The sequence below is a fragment of the Emys orbicularis genome, chromosome 6 (assembly GCF_028017835.1).
Source record: "Emys orbicularis isolate rEmyOrb1 chromosome 6, rEmyOrb1.hap1, whole genome shotgun sequence".
NCBI classification, from domain to species: domain Eukaryota; kingdom Metazoa; phylum Chordata; order Testudines; family Emydidae; genus Emys; species Emys orbicularis.
The window spans coordinates 35,088,501-35,109,697 of record NC_088688.1 but is presented as its reverse complement, the minus strand read 5'-3'; the positions used below and the strand labels follow the sequence as shown (position 1 = coordinate 35,109,697).

The following is a 21,197-nucleotide window of genomic DNA, read 5'->3' as shown; positions in this document are numbered from 1 at the left end:
TTTGTATGAGTTCCATCAAGGTTCATTTAGCAGCAATAACAGCATTCCCTGTGCCAGAAGAAGGTTTCTCGATTTTTCGCTTCTCTGACCACAATGCAATTCCTAACAAGCCTTATGAATCTTTCTCGACAGATTAGAGCCCCTACGCTGCTTTGGGATCTCAACCTTGTTCTTAACAATCTCATGAAACAGTCCTTTGAGCCACTTGTTACATGCTTGTTGCTACATCTGACTATGAACAAAACCTTTTTGGTGGCCATCACTTGGGCTCAAAGGGTTGGGAAGGATGGAGGTTCCAATGGCAGGCCCGTTGGAACTGTGTTCTCCAAGGAGAAGATATCATTACAATCCCATCCAAAGATTTTACCTAAGGTTTCTTCTGAGTTCCACATTAACCAAACTGTTCACTTTCCAGGTTTTTTTTTTTCTTGAGCCGAATCAATCTACGTAGGAGTCTGTCTTTCATACACTAGATGTTAAGGGGCATTAGTCTTTTATTTGGACAGAACTAGGCCATTCAGAAAGACCCATAGACTTTGTCTGTTGCAGAGAGGTCTAAGGGAGCATCTGTCTCCACTCAGAAATTTCTAAATGGATCTCATTATTGCCTGTTTATGGTTTCACTGAGGCTCCACCTCCTCATAGATTTGATTGTGCACTCTTCTAGATAATTCTGTCTGCAGCCCTATTCCAGTTGCTGAAATCTACAGGCTGCAAAATAGCTCTCAGTGCACACTTTTCCCAACCATTGTGCCTTAGTTCATGCTGCAAGATCAGATGCTGCAGTAGGCAACACAGTTCTTTCTTCAGTGATAGACTGATCCAAAACTCCCACCTCCTTAAGGGGTTACTTCTAGGGAGTCACCTAAAGTGGAGCATCCACAGGTACACTTTCTTCAAAGAAGAAGAGGTTATGCACCTTGTGCAGCAACTGGAGTTCTTTGGGATGTATGTCCATGTGGGTGCTCCACAACTTACCCTCCTCCCTTCTTCTCCGGAGCTGCCTCTGTGAGGCTTTGCAGTAGAAAGAGAACTGAGGGCAGTTCACCCGCGCAGCCCTATGTAGCCTCAATATGGGGCAAAAAGATGGGTAGGGCACATGCAGAAGCTGAATGGGCACTGCTACCAAAAATCTCCAATCAAAGGTGCAGGAGGTCATGCGCACCTAAAGTGGAGAACCCATAGGGACACACATCTCGAAGACAGTTACTGCACAGAATGATTTATTTCATCGTACTGAGGTGGAGAGGTTAATTTCTTTTCCTCTGAGTAATTTCAGCTAGAAGACTAAACCACTTATGAACACTTTGAGAAGTCTTCTGTTCTAATGGTCTTATTCTGAACTCTCAAGGTGTTAATTCTATGTGCTTGATAAATTGTTAGCCACTTTTGTTGCCATGTGAGGGATTTGCTATGACAAATGTGACTGAAAGTTATAATAGCAGGAGATTATATTCATAGGGTAGATGTGACTTTTATTTATCTGGAGGTCTGGGCCTATCATCTTATTATTCTGAGGATTGTATTTCCAGGATGAAATACAAACTTGTTTAATTTCGTTTGCCACTGCTACAGTATGAATAATAAAATGTGTATATGACAATTCTGAGGCACTTACAGAAAGGTCTTTACCTACTACATTTCTAAATCTTAACTAAAACACACACAATATGTAGTGTAAAGGTTGGATTAGTGTGAGTTTAGAATGGCCACATTAATCACATTGGCAAAGCTTATGAGTGAGTTATGAAGAGCCATCTTAAACAAACATGAATTAAAACCTTTATAGTTCTTCACATTGATCTTTCTCTGCATGTATATGACATGAATCTTGTTTGCTGGTAATTTTTTTATGTCTCTGCTTGTAAAAACTTGTATACTAACGTGAGTCTACTGTGCAGACTTTAGGGGGAGAAAACATTTTTTTTTTCTTTTTAGTGCCAATTTCTGTGTAAAATTCTAAAAATAGTTTTTATGGAAAATTGTGGTGTCATGATTTAAGGTCAAATATATCCTAAATCAACATGACTAAACCGTAAATGCTTTACATCATTGGGAACAGGGTGATTCCTAGCTCTTAAACTGGATAAATTAGGGGTTCATAACATGGATGGCTTGCAGTATATTGGACATTAAGGTTGTGATTGGGCCAGAGCAAATATTCCTACCTCTGAACCTGGGACCAGAATAATCTTAAACGGTGGGAGGGGGAACTGCATGTATGAGAAGGCAGGGATGGGATTTCTGCAGTAGGTGTTTCTAGAATATTACAATGAAAAATGTGAATTACTTAAAAACTATTCAGAAATTTTGGAATAATAAAAATAATCCTGCATGAGATGGATTATAATACAAGTGAAGTGCAAAATACATACAGCTGTTCATATGGACATCATGACCCTGTATGTATATATTCTGCACCAAAAAAATTATATTAATTCCACTCTGATTGAGAAATGAAGCTCCTGGAAGTCAAAGAATGCAGAGTTATGACTGAAGTTTCAGGGCTTGATTCGGTGCTGTGCTAAATCAGTAATCCAAGGCACAGGGCTCCTAGTGTTAGAAAGTCTACTCAAAAGAGGATTGTAATGGTACACGGGTTTAACTGATCTTGCTGGATAGCTAGTAACATTTTTAAAGACCTCTTTTTACCTTTTGCAGGTTCCTCCTGAAGATACAGCTTCACACAGAACTTCATTCACTGTTCAGTCCCTTAAGCCTTATACAAAGTATGTGTTTTCACTTCGTTGTATGAAGAAAGATGGGTTGGGCTACTGGAGTGACTGGAGTAAAGAAAAGAGTGGGGTCACATCTGAAGCTAGTAAGTAGTATTTGATATTAATGTTTATTTTTCTACAGAATTAACTATTGTGATACTCCAAAATACATTAGATGTTAGGCTGTGGTTGCTTGAAATGTTGCCCTTTTAGCAGGTATTGATCTTGCTGGGAAAGATTTAAGTAGGTTCTGCTGACTTGGTCACATGACTAATTACCCCTTGTGGCCAATGGCTCTCAAGAATAGTGGGAATAGCTTTATTGAAGGGATCTAGGATGTGGACTGAGTAGTAGGCCTAAAGTGGTAACCCTAGAGGGAGCCAAGCCTGGGGAAAAGGCTTGAGTTGAACTCTATTTTCATTCCCTTGTTGTTAAAGCCAAACCCTAAGAACAGGGTCAGGTTTTAACAATACAGTGTTCAGTGCAATGCGGTGCAATACAATGTTAAATACAATACAATGTAAAGGTGCAATTAAAGCACCACTTTGGTGCTATCCTTTTTGTGTTACAAGTCTGGAAGTACCTTAGTTTTGGTAGGTGTTATGGCTTGACTTGCGTGGAATTCTTAGCAGAGGTTAATTATCCATGAGCAATCTTCTCTTTGAGGGGGAGTATAGTGGATGTAAGTTTATAATGCTAAAAGTGTATTCCACCTTCAAGCTAGTTACACTTGCCTGATTTTTAAGGGTTAAAAGAAAGCAAATGTGTATAATTTGACATACTATTGTCCAGCAGTATTGGCAGCAGTCTTGCTAATTGATGGGAGATGATAGGCTTCTTTTCCACATTTGCTGCCGAAATGGTACAGTGGGGATTGCAAAACTCTCTTGCTTACCGCATTCACTTGTCACTCCTCTATGCTAATTGCTCTATACTGGCAGTGACATGAATGTAATATGTGTTGGTGGTTTCCAATAGAACCAAATCTCTGCTTCTCCCATAAGAAGATTGAATGATCATGATGGTCCCTTCTGACCTTAAAGTCTATGAATGGAAATATTTGTGTGGTATTTTTTTAATGATCAAAGGTCTATACTCCATTTTTTCTAGAAACTTTCCAAATTACTAACAGTTGCCCAAATGTTCACTTACCACATAATGTAAAGCATAGAAGGGGAAAAATCTCCCCCTGCCACCCATAAATTGTTTCCCCTTGGTTTTGGTTCCACTCCACAAGAGAGGCAGAAAGTGGTATTGTTGAGCCTCTACCTTGATGTTCTTGGAACCTTGCATAAACCATAAAATGCAGCAAAGCTGCCAAAAGTTCTAAATCATGATTGGTCTGTGGGTATTTTTATTAATCACTTTGATTTTTATTTTAAAACATTCGTAGGTGAGATTTCAGATTCCCAAGAATACAAGTGCCAGGAGAAATAGTAAACAATCTAATAGCAAGATTCAAAATATCCATTCAAAGATAATAGTCATATTTCTGTAGTGTTAGTAACCCCTGTGTGGAAAGTCTTCTAAAAGATTGAACGCATTTTCCTGGCTTACACACCAGGAAGGACACTGGCTCTACTCTAAGAAACCTCATGGTATTATTCCAGTTAACAATCTATTATTTTTTTTTGGAGAGGGGTAAGGTGGGTGAGCTAATATCTTTTATTAGACCTAGACCAACTTCTATTTGCCAGAACTTGGGAATGGGCAACAGGGGTGAATCATTTGATTACCTATTTTGTTCATTCCCTCTGAAGCACCTGGCATTGGCTACTGTCGGAAGATACTGGGCTAGATGGACCATTGGTCTGACCCAGTATGGCCATTGTTATGTTTTGTAGGTGTGAGAGAGAAGCTTTCAAGTTTACACAGAACTCTTCTTCAGGTCACCCACCTTGTGTCTCTCATATCCTGGGACCAACATGGCTATGACAACACTGCATACAATCTTTTTTTTTTTTTTTAAGTATTTTTTTTGTAACTATATGGAAGGGGATCCCAAAGAAATACTGAAACACACCATCATCTAGCTTGGATACACTTTTGTTAAAGAGATGCAGGAGACTAATGATATACTAAAGTATAATGAGTTAAAGCCAATGAAGAAAATCTCTGCATCCCTCTTAAATTTTGTTTTTTTCATATCAGAACCATCTAAGGGACCACCTCTATGGAGGAAGATTGGCATATCTCACTCTCCAAACTCCTGGATTGTGCATCTGATATGGAAGGTAAGTAGTAGTATTACAAATGATTACCTGATTGCACAAGTCTTTAAGGCACAATAGAAAAGGTTTATAGGCACTCTTTAAAATCAGATTTTTTTTGTGTGTGGAAGTGAAACAATTTCTTCACCTCTAACAAAACTTGAATATATAATCAGAATAGTCCATGTTTTATGATGATCTGTTGCATTCTCTAAGCTTATTATGTTGTGTAACGAAAATAGTTTTTTCATGAATATTTACATGTGCATTGGAGTGTGGACAGAAAAAATAGCTATCATCTGTCTTACTGTATTGGAACTAAGTTAAATTCTGTAAATATTAGGTATAACCAGTGTACAGAGAATTCTTTCTAGTTAAGCGATATTCTGACTCCCAGCCCAGAGACCATAATTTGCCTGCTTACTGGAGACAGTTTCTGTAAAATACAAGCTTTCATTAAAAAAGAAAAGTATCATCCTCCTAGTGTGACCATGTCATAGCCTGAAACAGCTGTGAGAGGTGTGATTTGACCTTCTGAATGTAACTGGTGCATAAACTAAAGCCCATGGTGTTACCTACAATACTCTCATCTGCAAGAGATTATCTTCCTTATTTGGATTAATCAGTCCAAATTTGAGAAACTTACGGACAAGGTAGACCCAAGTTTTCCTTTTTAACACTTATCTGTTAGCTCTGTCTAGAAAAAGGAGGTGGGAAAAGCTCTTCTGATGCTCCATTATCTTCTGTATGGCACAACTACCTAACATCTGCAAAGGGGGTGTGTTAACTTGTCTCAACAAGAGGATTTAGAACTGAAATTTGCTGATTTCTTATCTCTATTTAGAGAACATATGTGGTGATGTCGGAGAAGGGAGAGGATTGCTTAGGGTTCTCAGGTAGCTGAGAAGAGGGAATATTACAAATAATGTAGAGACAGAAGTGTCTTTTTTTTTTCCTTTTTCTGTCTAATAATAATACCTAGCTCATATATAGCGCATTTAAGGGAAACCTATTTAATGTCATTTTGTATTCCAGTTAAAGCCTGAGGCCCAATCATGCAAGCCTTTTTCACATGTGTAAGGATTTTTGGTGAGAGAGAGGTTTATGGGATTGGATGCTTGGTTTCTGTTGTCGCACTTTTTTCATTATTGTGTAGAAATATCACATGCACAGAGCAGAGGAAATCAAACTTTTTAAGACTAAGTAAAGAAATTAATCTTTATTTTTGGAAGGCACAGGTGATAGAGGTCAACATCAATAAGACATGAAATAAAACCAAACCACTTTTTAACAGGAATTGAATCGTTCTGAAGCCAATGGAATAATCTTAAGATACGAAGTGACTGTCAGAGCAAGACCACCTCTGTCACATGCATCTGAAAAATACAGTGTTAATAGCACAAACCTGACTTTAAATTTAACAAATGGAACATATGATGTGACAGTAACTGCTCATAACAGGATTGGTGGATCTCCCCCATCGGTTTTGCTTATTCCAGCAAGTAACTCAAAAGGTTAGTTTCTTTCTTTCTTTTTAAGAAATCAAATGTATTTGTAATTATAAAAACAGGAAAGTCTGCCAAATAAGAATTCTCAAAAAAAAAAAAATTCTTAACTCTCTTGAGATGTTATCTTTAATGAGTTCACTTAAGTCTCATATAGCAATATAATACTAGAAGAGCCTCAGTTTTCTTTCTTTGTATTTAAACTACCACTGTATTTATAAACTGTGAGAATAAATGTGAACACTCTTTATTATAGGTCTCTTCAAATTGGGGATTCTCTATCTCTTTCACAGTGTGGCCGCATCTTGATTGACCACAAATCAATCTCCCTTCCCCATAGTGATTGTGCAGACTACTTCCTCTCCAGTTCACTACCGCATAACATCCCCTGTGCTAACTGTCATCATATTAAATTATTTGTGTATTTTTAGCCATATATAATGTGATGAGCTTTTTGTTTTTAGTGGAAAAGTTTAACCCTTCCATTTCATGCTCCACTCCCATCCATTCTGTTCCTCTTTCTCTGTTCGCCTTTCCACATCATTCTGTGCTACCTGATCACATGGGTCACGGCAGTCACGGATTCCACGACTACTTCTGCTTCAGCTGTAATATTCCCTCTTCTCAGCTACCCTATAACCTGGGGCTACTTACTAGTTGATATTTGGAAAGTGCTTTTGAATTTTGAAATTGTTCTTATTCTACCAAGAAATAGCAGATTAATTTAGATCTCTAATGTATGTTCAGAAAAACATTGATTTCTCAATGTCTTCTCTCATATGTGCATAGAATCGTAGAAATGTAGGACTGGAAGGGACCTTGATGGGTCATCTAGTCCAGTCCCCTGCACTGATGCAGGACTAAGTATTATCTAGATAAGTGGTTCTCAAATTTACTTGATCGCTTTGTGCTTTCTTTGTCTGTAGTTGTTTAAGCCCCACTCCCACAAGTACGCCACCCAGCTCTGAAGGCAGAGTGCAGAGCAGTGGTTGCTGGCTGGGCGCCCAGCTCAGATGCCAGCTCTGCGCCAGCAGCAGCACAGAAGTAAGGGTGGCAGTGTGAAAAGTGATATCACTTTTTGCAGCAGACTTAGCACCCGGTTGTCACCTTTACTTCTGTGCTGCTGCTGCCCCGGGGCTGACAGCCAGAGCCCCACCACCTCCAGCTTGAGGGATTGGGCGGAAGAAGGAAGGAGATCCCGAGCCTGGGTTGCCTCCCAGTGAGGAAATGGGTGGGGGAAAGAAGGAGAGCCTTGGCAGCAGGGCTCCACATGTGCGCGGCCCTTCTAGAGGAGCCCCAGCCACTCAGGCCTGATGGCCAGAGCTCTTTTTAAAAAAAAGCCCCCCACACACATCTCCCTTGACACATTCTCACACCTCCCTTTGGAGGCCTGCCCTATTGTTTGAGAACCTCTGATCTAGATAATCTCTGATAGCTATTTGTCTAACCTATTCTTTAAAACCTCCAATGACCGAGATTCCACAACCTCAGTAGGGAATTTGTTCCAGTGCTTAACTTACCCTTGCAGATAGACAGTTTTTCTTAATGTTTAATCTAAATCTCCCTTGCTGCAATTTAAGCCCATTACCGCTTGTCCTGGCCTCATTGGATAAGGAGAACAATTTTACATATTTGAAAAGAGGAGGGTGATAAAGATTGTTATAGACTGTTATCATGTCCCCCTCACTCTTCCCTTTCTGACTAAACAAACCCAGTTTTTTCAATCTTTCCTAGAAGCTCACGTTTTCTAGACCTTTAAGCACTTGTATTACTCTCCTCTGGACTTTCTCCAATTAGTCTACATTTTTCTCCAAGTGTGGTGTCCAGAATTGGACACAGTACTCCAGTTGAGGCTGTATCTGTGCTGAGCTGAGTAGAAGAACTACTTCTCAAGTCTTGCTTACAATAGTCCTGCTAATACATCCCAGAATGATGTTCACTTTTATTGCAACAGTATTACAGTGTTGACTCATATTTAGTTTGTGATCCACTATAACCCTCAGATCCTTTTCTGCAGTACTGATTCCATATGCAGTGATTTCCCATCTGTACAATTGATTATGCCTTCCTAAATGTAGTACTTTGCCTTTGTCCTTATTGAATTTCATCTTACTTATTTAGACCATTTCTCCAGTTTGTCAAGATCATTTTGAATTCTAATCTTGTCCTCCAGAGCTCTTATTACCCCTCCTATCTTTATAACTGTACTCTCTATGCTATTATCCAAATCATCTATGAAGATATTGAACAGAACTAGACCTAGGACAGATCCCTGTGGGGCCCCATTTGATATGCCCTTCCAGCTTGACTGTGAACCATTTTGCAATCTCCTTATAGTAGGTTCATCTAGGCTATATTTTCCTAGTTTGCTCATGAGACGGGCTTGTGAGGGGATATCAAAAGCCTTACCCATAGTTAAGATATATCACATCTATTGCTTCCCCCTATCCACAAGGCTTGTTACCCTGTCAAAGAAAGCTATTTGGTTGATTTGACACAATTTGTTCTTGACAAATCCATGTTGACTGTTACTTATCATTTTATTATCTTCTAGGTGCTTACAAATTGTTCGATTATTTGCTCCGTTATTTTCTGGGTACTAAAGTTAAGCAGATAGGTCCATAATTTCCTGGATTGTCCTTACTCCCCTTTTTATAGATAGGTACTGTATTTGCCCTTTCCAGTCCTTTGGGATCTCTCCATTCCACGAGCTGTCAAAGATAATCACTAGTAGCTCAGACATCTCTTCAGCCAGTTCCTTAAGAACTCTAAGATGTATTTAGTCCGTGCCTGCCAACTTGGACATGTAACTTGTCTAAGTAATTCTTAACTTGTTCTTTCCCTGTTTTTTAAGCCTCTGATCCTACCCTATTTACTCTGATGTTCCCTGTGTTAGTCATCTGATCACTTCTGACCTATTTTGGTGAAAACTGAAGCAAAAAAGGCATGCAACACTTCGACCACTGCTGCATTTTCTGTTGTTGTCTTGTCCTCCTCATTGAGTAATGGACCTAGTGTCCTGTATCTTCCTCCTGCTTCTAATGTATTTGTAAAATGTTTTCTTGTTACTGTTTTTGTCCCTACCTAGTTTAATCTCACTTTTTTGCCTTGGCCTTTCTAATTCTGTTCCTACATGCTTGTGTTTGTGGGGGTGGGGGGGAAGTTTAAAATATATTCATCCTTTGTAATTTGACCTAGTTTCCACTTTTTGTACATCTTCTTTGAGTTTCAGGTCATTGAAGATATCCTGGTTAAACCAGGGTGGTCTCTTACCATACTTCGTCACTTTCCTAAGCATCAGGATAGCTTGCTCTTGTGCTCTTAATAAAGTCTCTCTAAAAAACTGTCCACTCTCCTGAACTTTTTTTTTCCCCCTTAGACTTGCTTCCCACGAGATCTTATCTCTCAGTTCTGAGTTCTGCTAAAGTCTGCTTTCTTGAAGTCCCATTATCTTTATTTCTGCTGTTTTCCCTCCTATCATTCCTTAGAATAATGAATTCTTTCATTTCGTGATTTCACTCAAGTTGCCTTCTGTCTTCAAATTCTCAACCAGTTCCTCCCTATTTATCAGAATCAAATCTAGAACAGTCTCTCCTCTAGTTGCTTTCTCCACCTTCTGTAATAAAAAGTTGTCTCCAGTGTATTCCAAGAACTTGTTGACAATCTGTGCCCTACTGTATTATTTTCCCCACAGATGTCTGGGTAGTTGAAGTCCCCCATCACCACCAAGTCCTGTGCTTTGGATGGTTTTGTTAGTTTAAAAACCACTTCTTCCTGGTTAAGTGGGCTATAGTAGACCGCTACTATGACATCACCCTTGTGTTTTACCCCTTTTATCCTTAGGTGGAGACTTTCAACAGGTCTGCCTCCCACTTCTATCTCAATCTTAGTGCAAGTGTATACATCTTTGATATACAAGGCAACACCACCTCCCTTTTTCCCCTGCCTATCCTTCCTGAACAAGCTATACCCTTTTATACCAATATTCCAGTCATGTAAATTGACCCACCAAGTCTCTGTGGTGCCACTTATATCATCATGGTGATTATTCACTAGTATTTCTAGTTCTTCCTGCTGATTCCCCATACTTCTTGCATTAGTATACAGACGTCTAAGATGTTAATTAGATTTCCTCTCTATATTCCCTCTTGTCTCTCCCTTCCCCCAAGTGTCCATGTTCTGGACTTACCTGTTGGCTTTTGTCCCCTGCCCCCGTAAAACCTAGATTAAAGCTCGCCTTATTAGGTTAGCCAGTCTGTATCCGAAGATACTCTTCCCTTTCCTTGGCAGGTGGACCCCCATCTCTGCTCAGCAGTCCTTCTCAGAACAGCATCCCACGGCCAACGAAGCTGAAGCCCTCTTGGCAACACCATCCGCACAGCCATGCATTCAACTCCAGAACGTCTTTGCCTGGGCCCCTACCTTTGGCTGGAAGGATCAATGAGAACACCACCTGCCCTCACCCTCACTCCCAAAGCCCTGTAGTCATTTATGATCTGCTCAGGATCATACCTCACAGTATCATTAGTGCCCACTTGGATGAGCAGCACAGAGTAATAGAGGGCCACATGATCCTCTGCAATCCTTCTGTAATGTTTCAGATATGGGCCCCTGACAGAACACCTCCTGGGATGCCAGGTCAGACCGCTGATGAACGCCTCCATCCCCCTTAGAAAGAGAATCATACACCAACACCACCCTTCATTTCCTCTGGGGAGTGATGGCCACGATCCTTCCAGCCTTGTTGGTACATAGCTTCTCCTCCTTCACCTTTGGGGGAGACTTTGTTGCCAGGGCAGCATACCAGTTTTTCACTCTGTGGATGGTGGGCTGGGAGAGGGGTGCGGAGCGCTTCCTGCTGCTAGAAGTAGCCAGTAGCCAGGTTCCTTCCTGTGAAGGAGCTGTTTCCTCCTCCCTTGGTGGTGCTTCTGCAGTCCTCTCCATCTGGATTGGTTTCTCAACTTTGGAGGTCTCCATATGCATATTTTCAATGAATTCCTCACGTGCACAGATGCTCCTCAACCTAGCCACTATTTCCTGTAGCTCTCCTATCTGCCTCCTAAGAGAGTCTACCAGTAGGCATGTCTCACACTGGATGGTCTCCTCAGCCTGTGAGGAGACCAGGAAATGCAAGCCACAGTCTCTGCAAATCCACTCCAGGACCTGGGCAGAGGAATCCATTGTTGGATTCTCTGTCTGGACAGAGGTGTGGGTGGAGAAGCCAGAAGCATTATAGTGGTATTAGCAATGTGGACCTTTTCAAACCATGGTGATTTTATTCTTTCTTCCTCTCAAACTCCCCTGTCTGCACCCTCCTGTTCACTAGCTCCCCTTGGTCACTTAGCATCTGGCTTTTAAGCACATCTCTCCTAGGTCAACCCTACCCCTCTCATTAACACACAAGAGAAGGGTGATCAGGGAGAATCAAGGATCAAAGGACAGTAGGGTAGAGCCTTACTAGTGAATAATCAGCTAGCAGCTTAGTAGGCCTCTTGCTCCTACTCCCACATAGTCCCCAAATACAAAATCCCCAACAGACTACACTGTAAGCTTTAAGCAAGTCAAAAGAAAAACCAAATAGACAAACAAGCTCACTCACCCCCCAGAGTTAGTGCTTGCTCCTTCTTCAGCAGGGGATTTCCCTCTCTCCCTCTCCCCGTTCGCTGCTCCCTGTTCACATGTTACAGAATTGCATCAAAATGGCTTTCTATGCCCACTAAACTTTACTCATGTTGAAATTTTGATGGTTTAATTTACTTAAGAGCAAGAGTAACTGATTCCACAGAGTAGCAAGTGCAGGTTCCTTTGTGCTAGGAGAGAGCTATCTAATGAAGATGTTCTATATTAATGGAATCTCATTCCTTTTTTCTCATTCTAGCTTCTGTGAAAGATATTAAAGCATTTCCTAAAGATGGCAAGCTCTGGGTAGAGTGGACGGCTCCTGACAATAGCGTGGTTAAATATGTGATTGAATGGTGCATGGTGTCCGACAGCTTGGCCTGCACCACAGAATGGCAGCAGGAACTTGGTACTTCTCAAGGCACATTTTTAAAAGGTATATTTAGCAAGCAATATCATATTTAAATATATTGTACCTATTATTGAACTTAACAATAATCAAGACCTTTCATCTCAATAAGGTTTCTAGAGTAGTCAAAGCCTTTCATCCTTCATACATTTTGGATGTATTCAATGGCTCTCTTACAACAGACTCACTTTATGAATAAAGAGGTTCTGGAAGAAATGCATACTCTTATAAAACAGAGAGATAAACAATAAGAAATAGAAAATGTTGTGCTGAATTGTGAACAGCATGCTGCCGCTGGTGGCTAATGCTTAGTGAGTCTCTGCTGCAGGACATAAGTGCCAGGTGGATCTTTCACGGGCAGTTAAAACTGCTGAAAAACCTAATTTTTTTTAATAAGTTAAAAATTGCCACATGATAATATGAAAGTTGGTATTGTCTTGTGTACTGGCAACTCAGAATAAAACTGTGTATAATTCCTAGGGTTTGAAACAATTCAAGAAGGGAACTGTAGCTTTGAAAGGCACACCATCAGATTAAGACTTCACAAAAAACCCATGTTATATTATCTGGTATTATTAAATAACGAAAGAACTTTAAAATCTAACTTACCTGTCCACTGTCTGTTCTCATTGTTTTACTCTGGCAATTCAGTTGGCTTGGACAGTAAAACTAGACTTGGCGTCCAGTTTCACCTCCAAGTTCTCAGGCGTAGCACAATCCTTGTACAGTGGCACAGTCCTGTACACAACAGTTGTAGGGAAATAGCTTCTGCTTCTTTTTATAAATTCATTGAAATACATTTTGTTTCATTAACTTTAAAATTTTGGACCTGAGCTATCTAACTGATCTTCTAACTAGTCTCTTTTGAATGATTGATTGGTAATACTTTAAAAAGATATATCTGGCTTCAAGACTAAGCTTGATAAGTTTAGGGCGGGGATGGTATGATGGGATAGCCTAATTTTGGCAATTAATTGATCTTTGACTATTAGTGGTAAATATGCCCAATGGCCTGGGATGGGATGTTAGATGGGGTGGGATCTGAGTTACTACAGAGAATTCTTTCCTGTGTGTCTGGCTGGTGAGTCTTGCCCACATGCTCAGGGTTTAGCTGATCGCCATATTTGGGGTCGGGAAGGAATTTTCCTCCAGAGCAGATTGGCAGAGGCCCTGGGGGTTTTTCACTTTCCTCTGCAGCGTGGGGCACGGGTCACTTGCTGGAGGATTCTCTGCACCTTGAAGTCTTTAAACCATGATTTGAGGACTTCAGTGGCTCAGACATAGGTTAGGGGTTTGTTGTGGGAGTGGGTGGGTGAGATTCTGTTGCCTGCATTGTGCAGGAGGTCAGACTATCAAAATGGTCCCTTCTGACCTTTAAAGTCTATGACTCTGACTTTAGAAAAAGAAATTCAACTGAATTTCTAGGTGTAAGGTACACTGATAAACTGTTTACCAAAACTGAAGTAAAAACTAAATATTTCATTTTAACTGAACTCTTTACTAAAACAATGTTTTCCTTACAATTCTTGTATTAGGAGATATAAAGCCATTCAAGTGTTATTTGATAACTGTTCATCCATTGTATAATAATGGTCAAGGAAATGGACAATCTACAAAGGCATATCTTCAGCAAAGAAGTAAGTACAAAATACACATCTTATTTCAATTGACCTTTCTCGCTAACATAATATAGTCACAGAAGTGGGAGAGAGACCTACTAGGTCATGTCAACCATCTCCATGCACATGCAGGAGTTTCCCATATTGTACACTTCTTATATTAAAAAGAACAGGAGTACTTGTGGCACCTTGAAGACTAACAAATTTATTTGAGCATAAGCTTTCGTGGGCTACAGCCCACTTCTTCGGATGCATAGAAGGGAACATATATTGAGGAGATATATATACACATACAGAGAGCATGAAAAGGTGGGAGTTGTCTTACCAATTCTGAGAGGCCAATTAAGTAAAAGAAAAAAACTTTTGAAGTGATAATCAAGATAGCCCAGTACAGACAGTTTGATAAGAAGTGTGAGAATACTTACATGGGGAGATAGATTCAATGTTTGTAATGGCTTAGCCCAGGGGTAGGCAACCTTTCAGAAGTGGTGTTCCGAGTCTTAATTTATTCACTTTAATTTAAGGTTTCGCGTGCCGGTAATACATGTTAACGTTTTTTAGAAGGTCTCTCTCTATAAGTCTATATTATATAACTAAACTATTGTTGTATGTAAAGTAATCAAGGTTTTCAAAATGTTTAAGAAGCTTCCTTTAAAATTAAATTAAAATGCTGATCTTACGCTGCCAGCCTGCTCAGCCCGCTTCCAGCCTGGGGTTCTGTTCACCTAGGCCTGCAGCGGGCTGAGCGGGGCGACTCGAGGTCAGGGCAGAGGGCTGGGGTGTGTGTGGAGGTGCAGGGCAGAAGGCTGGGTGTTGGGGGGAGGTCAGGGCAGAGGGCTGGAGGGGGTGTGGGGGGTGCAGGGCAGAAGGCTGGGGTGCTCGGCTCGTGGGGGTGCTCCCAGCCCCCTGCCCTGAGCGGCTCATGGCAGGGGGCTGGGAGGGATATGCCCTGTTCCACCCCCTTCCCCAAGGCCCGTCCCTACCTCTCTCTGCCTCCTCTACGGAGCAGGGAGCACGCTGCCACTCGGCTCTGCTCTGCTCTGCTCCGCTCCCCCTCGCAAGGGCCGTCGCCGGCGGGGGGGGAAGGAGGAGGAGGGACCAGAATGCACCACGTTGTGGGAAGAAACAGGGGAGGGGGAGCTTGGCTGCCGCAGGACCAAGCTTCTGCCTCCTGCCCCCGCAGGGGAGAGCGGTGGGCGGGGGGGCTGAGTGGGGTGGGGGGCCGGGACCCCCCCCACACCGCTCTCTCCTGCAGGGGCAGGAGGCAGAAGCTTGGTCCTGCGGCAGCCAAGCTTCCCTTCTTCCCCAGCGTGGCACTTTCCGGCCCCTCCGCCCCTCCTCCTCTCACCGGGCAGGCAGCATGCCACTCAGAATCAGCTTACGTGCCGTAGGTTGCCGACCCCTGGCTTAGCCATTCCCAGTCTCTCTTCAAGCCTAAGTTGATTGTATCTAGTTTGCATATCAATTCAAGCTCAGCAGTTTCTCGTTGGAGTCTGTTTTTGAAGCTTTTCTGCTAATATCAGGAGGTATTTCCTGATATTCAGCCTAAACTTTCCCTTTCCTCATTTCAGTGTTTCTTGTAATACCCACACATTGCCCTAAAAGGTTTTCCTCAGCATTTCCACTCCCATATAGTTATTCCTTAGGCAAGTTACATTATTCCATTCATTATACATCATTCTCTCCAGGTTCCTAATCATTTATGGTGCTCTGAATCTGAGCTCCCTTCAATTTATAAGTAATAAGATGTCCAGACCGAAAAGCAGTATTCCCAGGGCAGTCACACTAGAGCTGTATAGAGGGGGACTTTCACATGCTTGCTGCATGACATACCTTTGCATATGCAACTCAGAATTGCATTGATCATCTTTGTTGGCACATCAGTGGTAAATTCATGTCCAAACTTGTCTATTGTCTATCCGCTTCCCATATTTTTCTCTCCCGTTAAATATGTATGGATCTTTCGATCACTCTTTTACAGATATTAGTTTGCACTTGTCCAAGGTGAATGCTTTCTACCCATGTTTCTATTCTAATCTCTAGATCCTTTTGGTCTCTTTCACCATTTCTCTTTACTTGCAACTAATAGCAATAGTCTTCAAATTTCATTAAAGCATTTACCATCTCCTAGATCTTTAAAGGTGATAAATAAAATCTCCCCTAGCAGATCCTTTTGATACTTCACTGGAAAAACACATCCATGCATCAGATGAACTCAGATTTGTCTGAAGTGTGGTTAAACAGAAGACATTGTACTTTATCCATGCTTATTTGAATTGAGTGTAAGACTTCATGAGACATTATCAACAAATGTTTTATTACTGAAGTACAAATATCAACCATTTTCCTTTCACCCATTCCATAACAAAAAAAGGTACTAAGTTTCTTTGGCAAGATCTACTTGTGTTTCAATTGTCTCAGAAGTTAAGTGACCAATTTCTCTTTCCTGTTTCTCCTTCCCCTCCTCCCCCCATTTTTAGAGTGTTATTTTGCAAAGGGTAGAAGTTAAATTTGTTTTGCTGCTATTGCCAAGATCTTTCCTCTTTAATTTTGTTTTAAGATTAGTACTATGCTTGCGTCTATCAAACATCTTGTTCTTCCCTAATCTTCTAGAGTTCATCAGTTGAACAAAGTTTCTATTCCAATCCACTTTGTCTGGATCCACTGCTTTGTTTGTGTTTTATATTTTCCAAGTAATCCCTTACTTGCTTTTTATAAGAATTATGTTAAGGTATTACTCATATCCTAATTGTTCAAAATGTGTTTTATTTTTCATGTAGAGGTCAGATTTTTAGAGGAATTTGCTGTACAAATATTTTTGTATTTTCAGGAAGTGAAATAACTGACTTTGCAGATAACAGCTTCAAGCTATTATTCCACTAAAATGTTTGAGCATGATTTTATGTAGAGTTAAAATATGTTGTCCATTAACATACTGCTTTTCCTAATAGGACTATAATGTACTCTTAATTGTGGTCTTCTTTTATAGGGCCTGCAAAAGGACCCACTGTTCAGACAAAAAAAGTAGGAAAAGCTGAAGCCGTTTTAGTATGGAAACCTCTTTCAGTGGATGAGCAAAATGGGTTTATCAAATATTACACTATATTATACAGAACTATCAGTGGCAATGAAACAGGTAACAAAGGCCATTTAGTTTTAAAATGTATTTCTTTGAATATTAACTTTCTGAAATATTGAGTTACTGACTACTGCACAAAGCAAGATAGAGAATTATGTGCACCTAGGAGCTGTCTCACCAGATCAAACTGTAAGTTCTTATGATGTTGGGGATTTTTTTTTTAAGTGAGAAATCTTTTACAGAGAGAAAGTATACTTGGTTCTGCATTGGATCCCCTGTAGCTTAGTTACATTTGAGACCAGAAGTGTCCCTTCTAAGAGTACCAAGTGTCTGGTTCAGAACATCTCCTACAATGAGACTTAAGGAGCTCAATTTATTTAGTTTATCAAAGAAGATTGACTTGATCCTAGTCTTTATTGTCTACGTGTGGAGAAGACCTTTGGTACTATTTTATCCAGCAAAGGTATAACAAGATGAAACTAAACATTCAAAGTGAAAATAAGGTGCACACTTAACAGTAAGGGTAAGTAACCCTTGGAACAATAGTGGTTTCTCCATTGCTTTGAAGTCTTTAAATCGTAATTGCATGTATTTCTAAAAGAAATGCTCTTGTTCAATCTCAAATTATTGGGCATCATACAGAAATTGCTAGGTAAAATTCGGTGGCATGTGTTAAGCAGGATGTCCCACTAGATGATCTGATAGCCTTAAAATCTATTAAATGGAAAGCGGTCAGTCACTATAGACCTACACTTGTCTAAATGTCTATTGAACCTTCTGGCATATAGGTAATTAGAAGACTTGTTATTCACAACATCACTACTAACCTCTAAAATTCTGTCTCATGATCTCTTTTATAGCTACTTATTATTAAGGCTATGATTTAGTCACGTGGGTCATGGCAGTCCCGGATTCCGCAACTACTTCTGCTTCAGCTGTCAGCAGCTGAAGCCGGGACTGTGCACCCCTGCCCTGCAACTAGGGCTGGATGGCTGGAACCAGGACCCTGCAGCCCCTGCCCTGCGGTTTGGGGGCAGGGGGTGGAGGGCTGCAGCCGGCCTTTGTGCCTCCGTCCAGCAGCTGCGGCCCCCTCCGGAGAGGGGGCTGTACACTCCCTGTGGCTGCGTCCCCCGGCTGCTGCCCCCCATCCTCCCCACACTATGGCCGCTGTATCTGGGGCTGTGCCCCCGACCATGGTGAGGAGCTCGGCCTGTCAGTCCCATCCCCCCCATGAGACTCCATTCCTCCCCCCTACTTAGCCCTGCGCCCAGTTATTTTTAGTAAAGTCACGGACAGATCACAGGCTCCGTGAATTTTTGTTTATTGCCCGTGACCTGTCCGTGACTTTTACTAAAAATAACTGTGACAAAAATCTTAGCCTTACTTATTATATATTTTAATTTCTTTTCAGTGCCTTTAAGGAAGATAAGGTTTAATGATTGGAGTTAAGCATTTAGATATAGAAACAAATTTCAGTAATTTTTGTCTTACAAAATCTAGCCTTTGAGTCCATTTTCAATGCTATGGAAGTGTGTAACTTCCCATTAAATTATGTCTTGGATACTTTGTTCCCATACGTATATAAGTAGTAGTGTTTTAGTATAACGTTTGTGGATATTAAACAGGTTGTACCAGATAACTGTATAAACCTTTCTCTTCTAGCTGTGAAAGTGGACCCTTCAAAAACAGAATATACCCTCTCCTCCTTATCCAGTGACACTTTATATATGGTGAAGATGGAGGCACATACAGATGAAGGAGGCACAAGTGGTCCTGTATTTACATTTACTACACAAAAGTTTGGTAAGAAATAATCACATAAAATGTATAGGGACTAATTTTAAAATGGATTAGTCATGCAGTTGCTCTCTTAATTTATGCACACAATTTATTTTTTTCTTCTAGTAATACCTAAGGCCCCAAAACAATACAGCTCCTTTGTGCAATGAGTTCTACAGACATATAGTAAAGGGCATTCTTCCCTAAATGTTCTGTGTTCGTAACTTAAAATATGTAACAAATGCTGAGAAGGGGAGAGGATCACGTAAGAGTAATGCAAGTATTTTTTCAGTTTTGTAGGTATAGCATACTTTTTATATTGCTGGCAGATGGTTGGATCTGTGACTTAAAAGTCAAGTACTGCTTTCTTAGGTGCTTTAGGGCATGGCTACACTTGCAGATGTAGAGCGCTGTGAGTTAAACCAGCCCTCTGAGACCGCAGCAGAGAAAGTGCTGCCGTGTGTTCACACTGTCAGCTGCAAGCGCAGTGGCGTGGCCACATTTGTGGCACATGCAGCGGCATTGGGAGCGGTGCATTATGGGCAACTATCCCACAGAGCACCTCTTCCCATTCTGGCACTGTGCCTTTTGGGAAGGGGGCGGGGGTGTGCGGGGCATTCTGGATCCTGTCCCAATGCCCCATGATGCATCGCTTCGCATCCCATCAATCCGTGCTTCCATCCACATTTGGCATCATCTTTCAGCGTTTTTTGTACTGCGCACTCTGTCTTCCCTTTTGGTCTGCGGGAATGGATCCTGAACTTGTGAGGAATATGCTGATGGGTCTTGCCAGCATGTCACAAATTGCAATCAAGTTACTCCTTAAGCTACAAAGTGACAGTGAGAAGTCCGACTATGATGTTGACTCGCATAACGCAGACGACACGAGATTACTTGTGGCATTCACAGACATGCTCACTACAGTGGAACGCCACTTTATGGCTCGGGAAACAATCACTGAGTGGTGGATCACATCGTCATGCAAGTCTGGCTGCAGAACTTTCGGATGAGGAAAGCCACTTTCATGGGACTGTGTACTGAGCTCGCCCCCACCCTGCAGCACAAGGACACAAGATTGAGAGTTGCCCTGCCTGTGGAGAAGCAGGTGGCTATTGCAATCTGGAAGCTGGCAACTCCAGATAGCTACCGATAGGTCGCTAACCAGTTTTGAGTGGGAAAGTCGACCGTTGGAATCATGTTGATGCAAGTTTGCAGGGCCATTAATCGCATCCTACGTATGATGCACTGACTTGCAGTGCCTGTTCCTTTCCTGGGCTACGGTATCTTTTACTTAATGCAATAAAGAATGTTTTCAAAGCCAAAAAATTCATTTATTGAAAAGAGACACAACTGCTGGGGAAACGGAAAGGGCATGACACATCTGTGCTGTGTGTGAGGAGGGAATGGGGCAGGGTGTGGAATGGGACAGTCAGATTTACATAGTCCTATTATCATATTCAGCCTTCCTGTCTGGAGTGCTGCGCTTCAGGCTGGCTAAAATGCATGGTGATTGAGTGCAGTGGGTAAGGGTTGTAGTTTGCAGGGCTGGGTGGTGACGCTAAAGGTGTTGGAGGCAGTGGTGGCGGTAAGAAACCGGATGCTGGGGGAAGTGGGTTGGCAGTGACATGGGAGTACAAGGGAAAGAGTTTTGGGACAAAGGCTGCAGGGGAGGCGGGCGTGGATCTGCTTCATCTGCAGTGCTATGAGCGCCTGTATCGAGTCCACTTGGCACTCCATAATGCTTATGAGCCACTCCGTGCTTTCATAGAATCATAGAATATCAGGGTTGGAAGGGACCTCAGGAGGTCATCTAGTCCAACCCCCTGCTCAAAGCAGGACCAATTCCCAACTAAATCATCCCAGCCAGGGCTTTGTCAAGCCGGGCCTTAAAAACCTCCAAGGAAGGAGACTCCACCACCTCCCTAGGTAACGCATTCCAGTGCTTCACCACCCTCCTAGTGAAATAGTGTTTCCTAATATCCAACCTAGACCTCCCCCACTGCAACTTGAGACCATTGCTCCTTGTTCTGTCATCTGCCACCACTGAGAACAGCCGAGCTCCATCCTCTTTGGAACCCCCCTCAGGTAGTTGAAGGCTGCTATCAAATCCCCTCATTCTTCTCTTGTGGAGACTAAACAATCCCAGTTCCCTCAGCCTCTCCTCATAAGTCATGTGCTCCAGACCCCTAATCATTTTTGTTGCCCTCCGCTGGACTCTTTCCAATTTTTCCACATCCTTCTTGTAGTGTGGGGCCCAAAA

General features: G+C 41.7%; 1 protein-coding gene across 2 annotated transcripts in view; it reads left to right on the top strand.

Moving 5' to 3' along the window:
* The window catches only part of IL6ST (interleukin 6 cytokine family signal transducer), a 50,705-nt gene that overhangs the window by 21,914 nt on the left and 7,594 nt on the right, over positions 1–21,197 (top strand). Inside the window, exons 7-13 of one of the 2 annotated variants that reach the window (XM_065406288.1) lie at positions 2,662–2,821; positions 4,869–4,951; positions 6,222–6,441; positions 12,311–12,487; positions 13,996–14,097; positions 17,069–17,215; positions 18,821–18,961. In XM_065406288.1, the coding sequence (XP_065262360.1) occupies positions 2,662–2,821; positions 4,869–4,951; positions 6,222–6,441; positions 12,311–12,487; positions 13,996–14,097; positions 17,069–17,215; positions 18,821–18,961 (1,030 nt within the window). Of the gene's footprint in view, positions 1–2,661; positions 2,822–4,868; positions 4,952–6,221; positions 6,442–12,310; positions 12,488–13,995; positions 14,098–17,068; positions 17,216–18,820; positions 18,962–21,197 lie in introns of those variants that run through there. The other variant, XM_065406289.1, reaches the window with a different exon arrangement.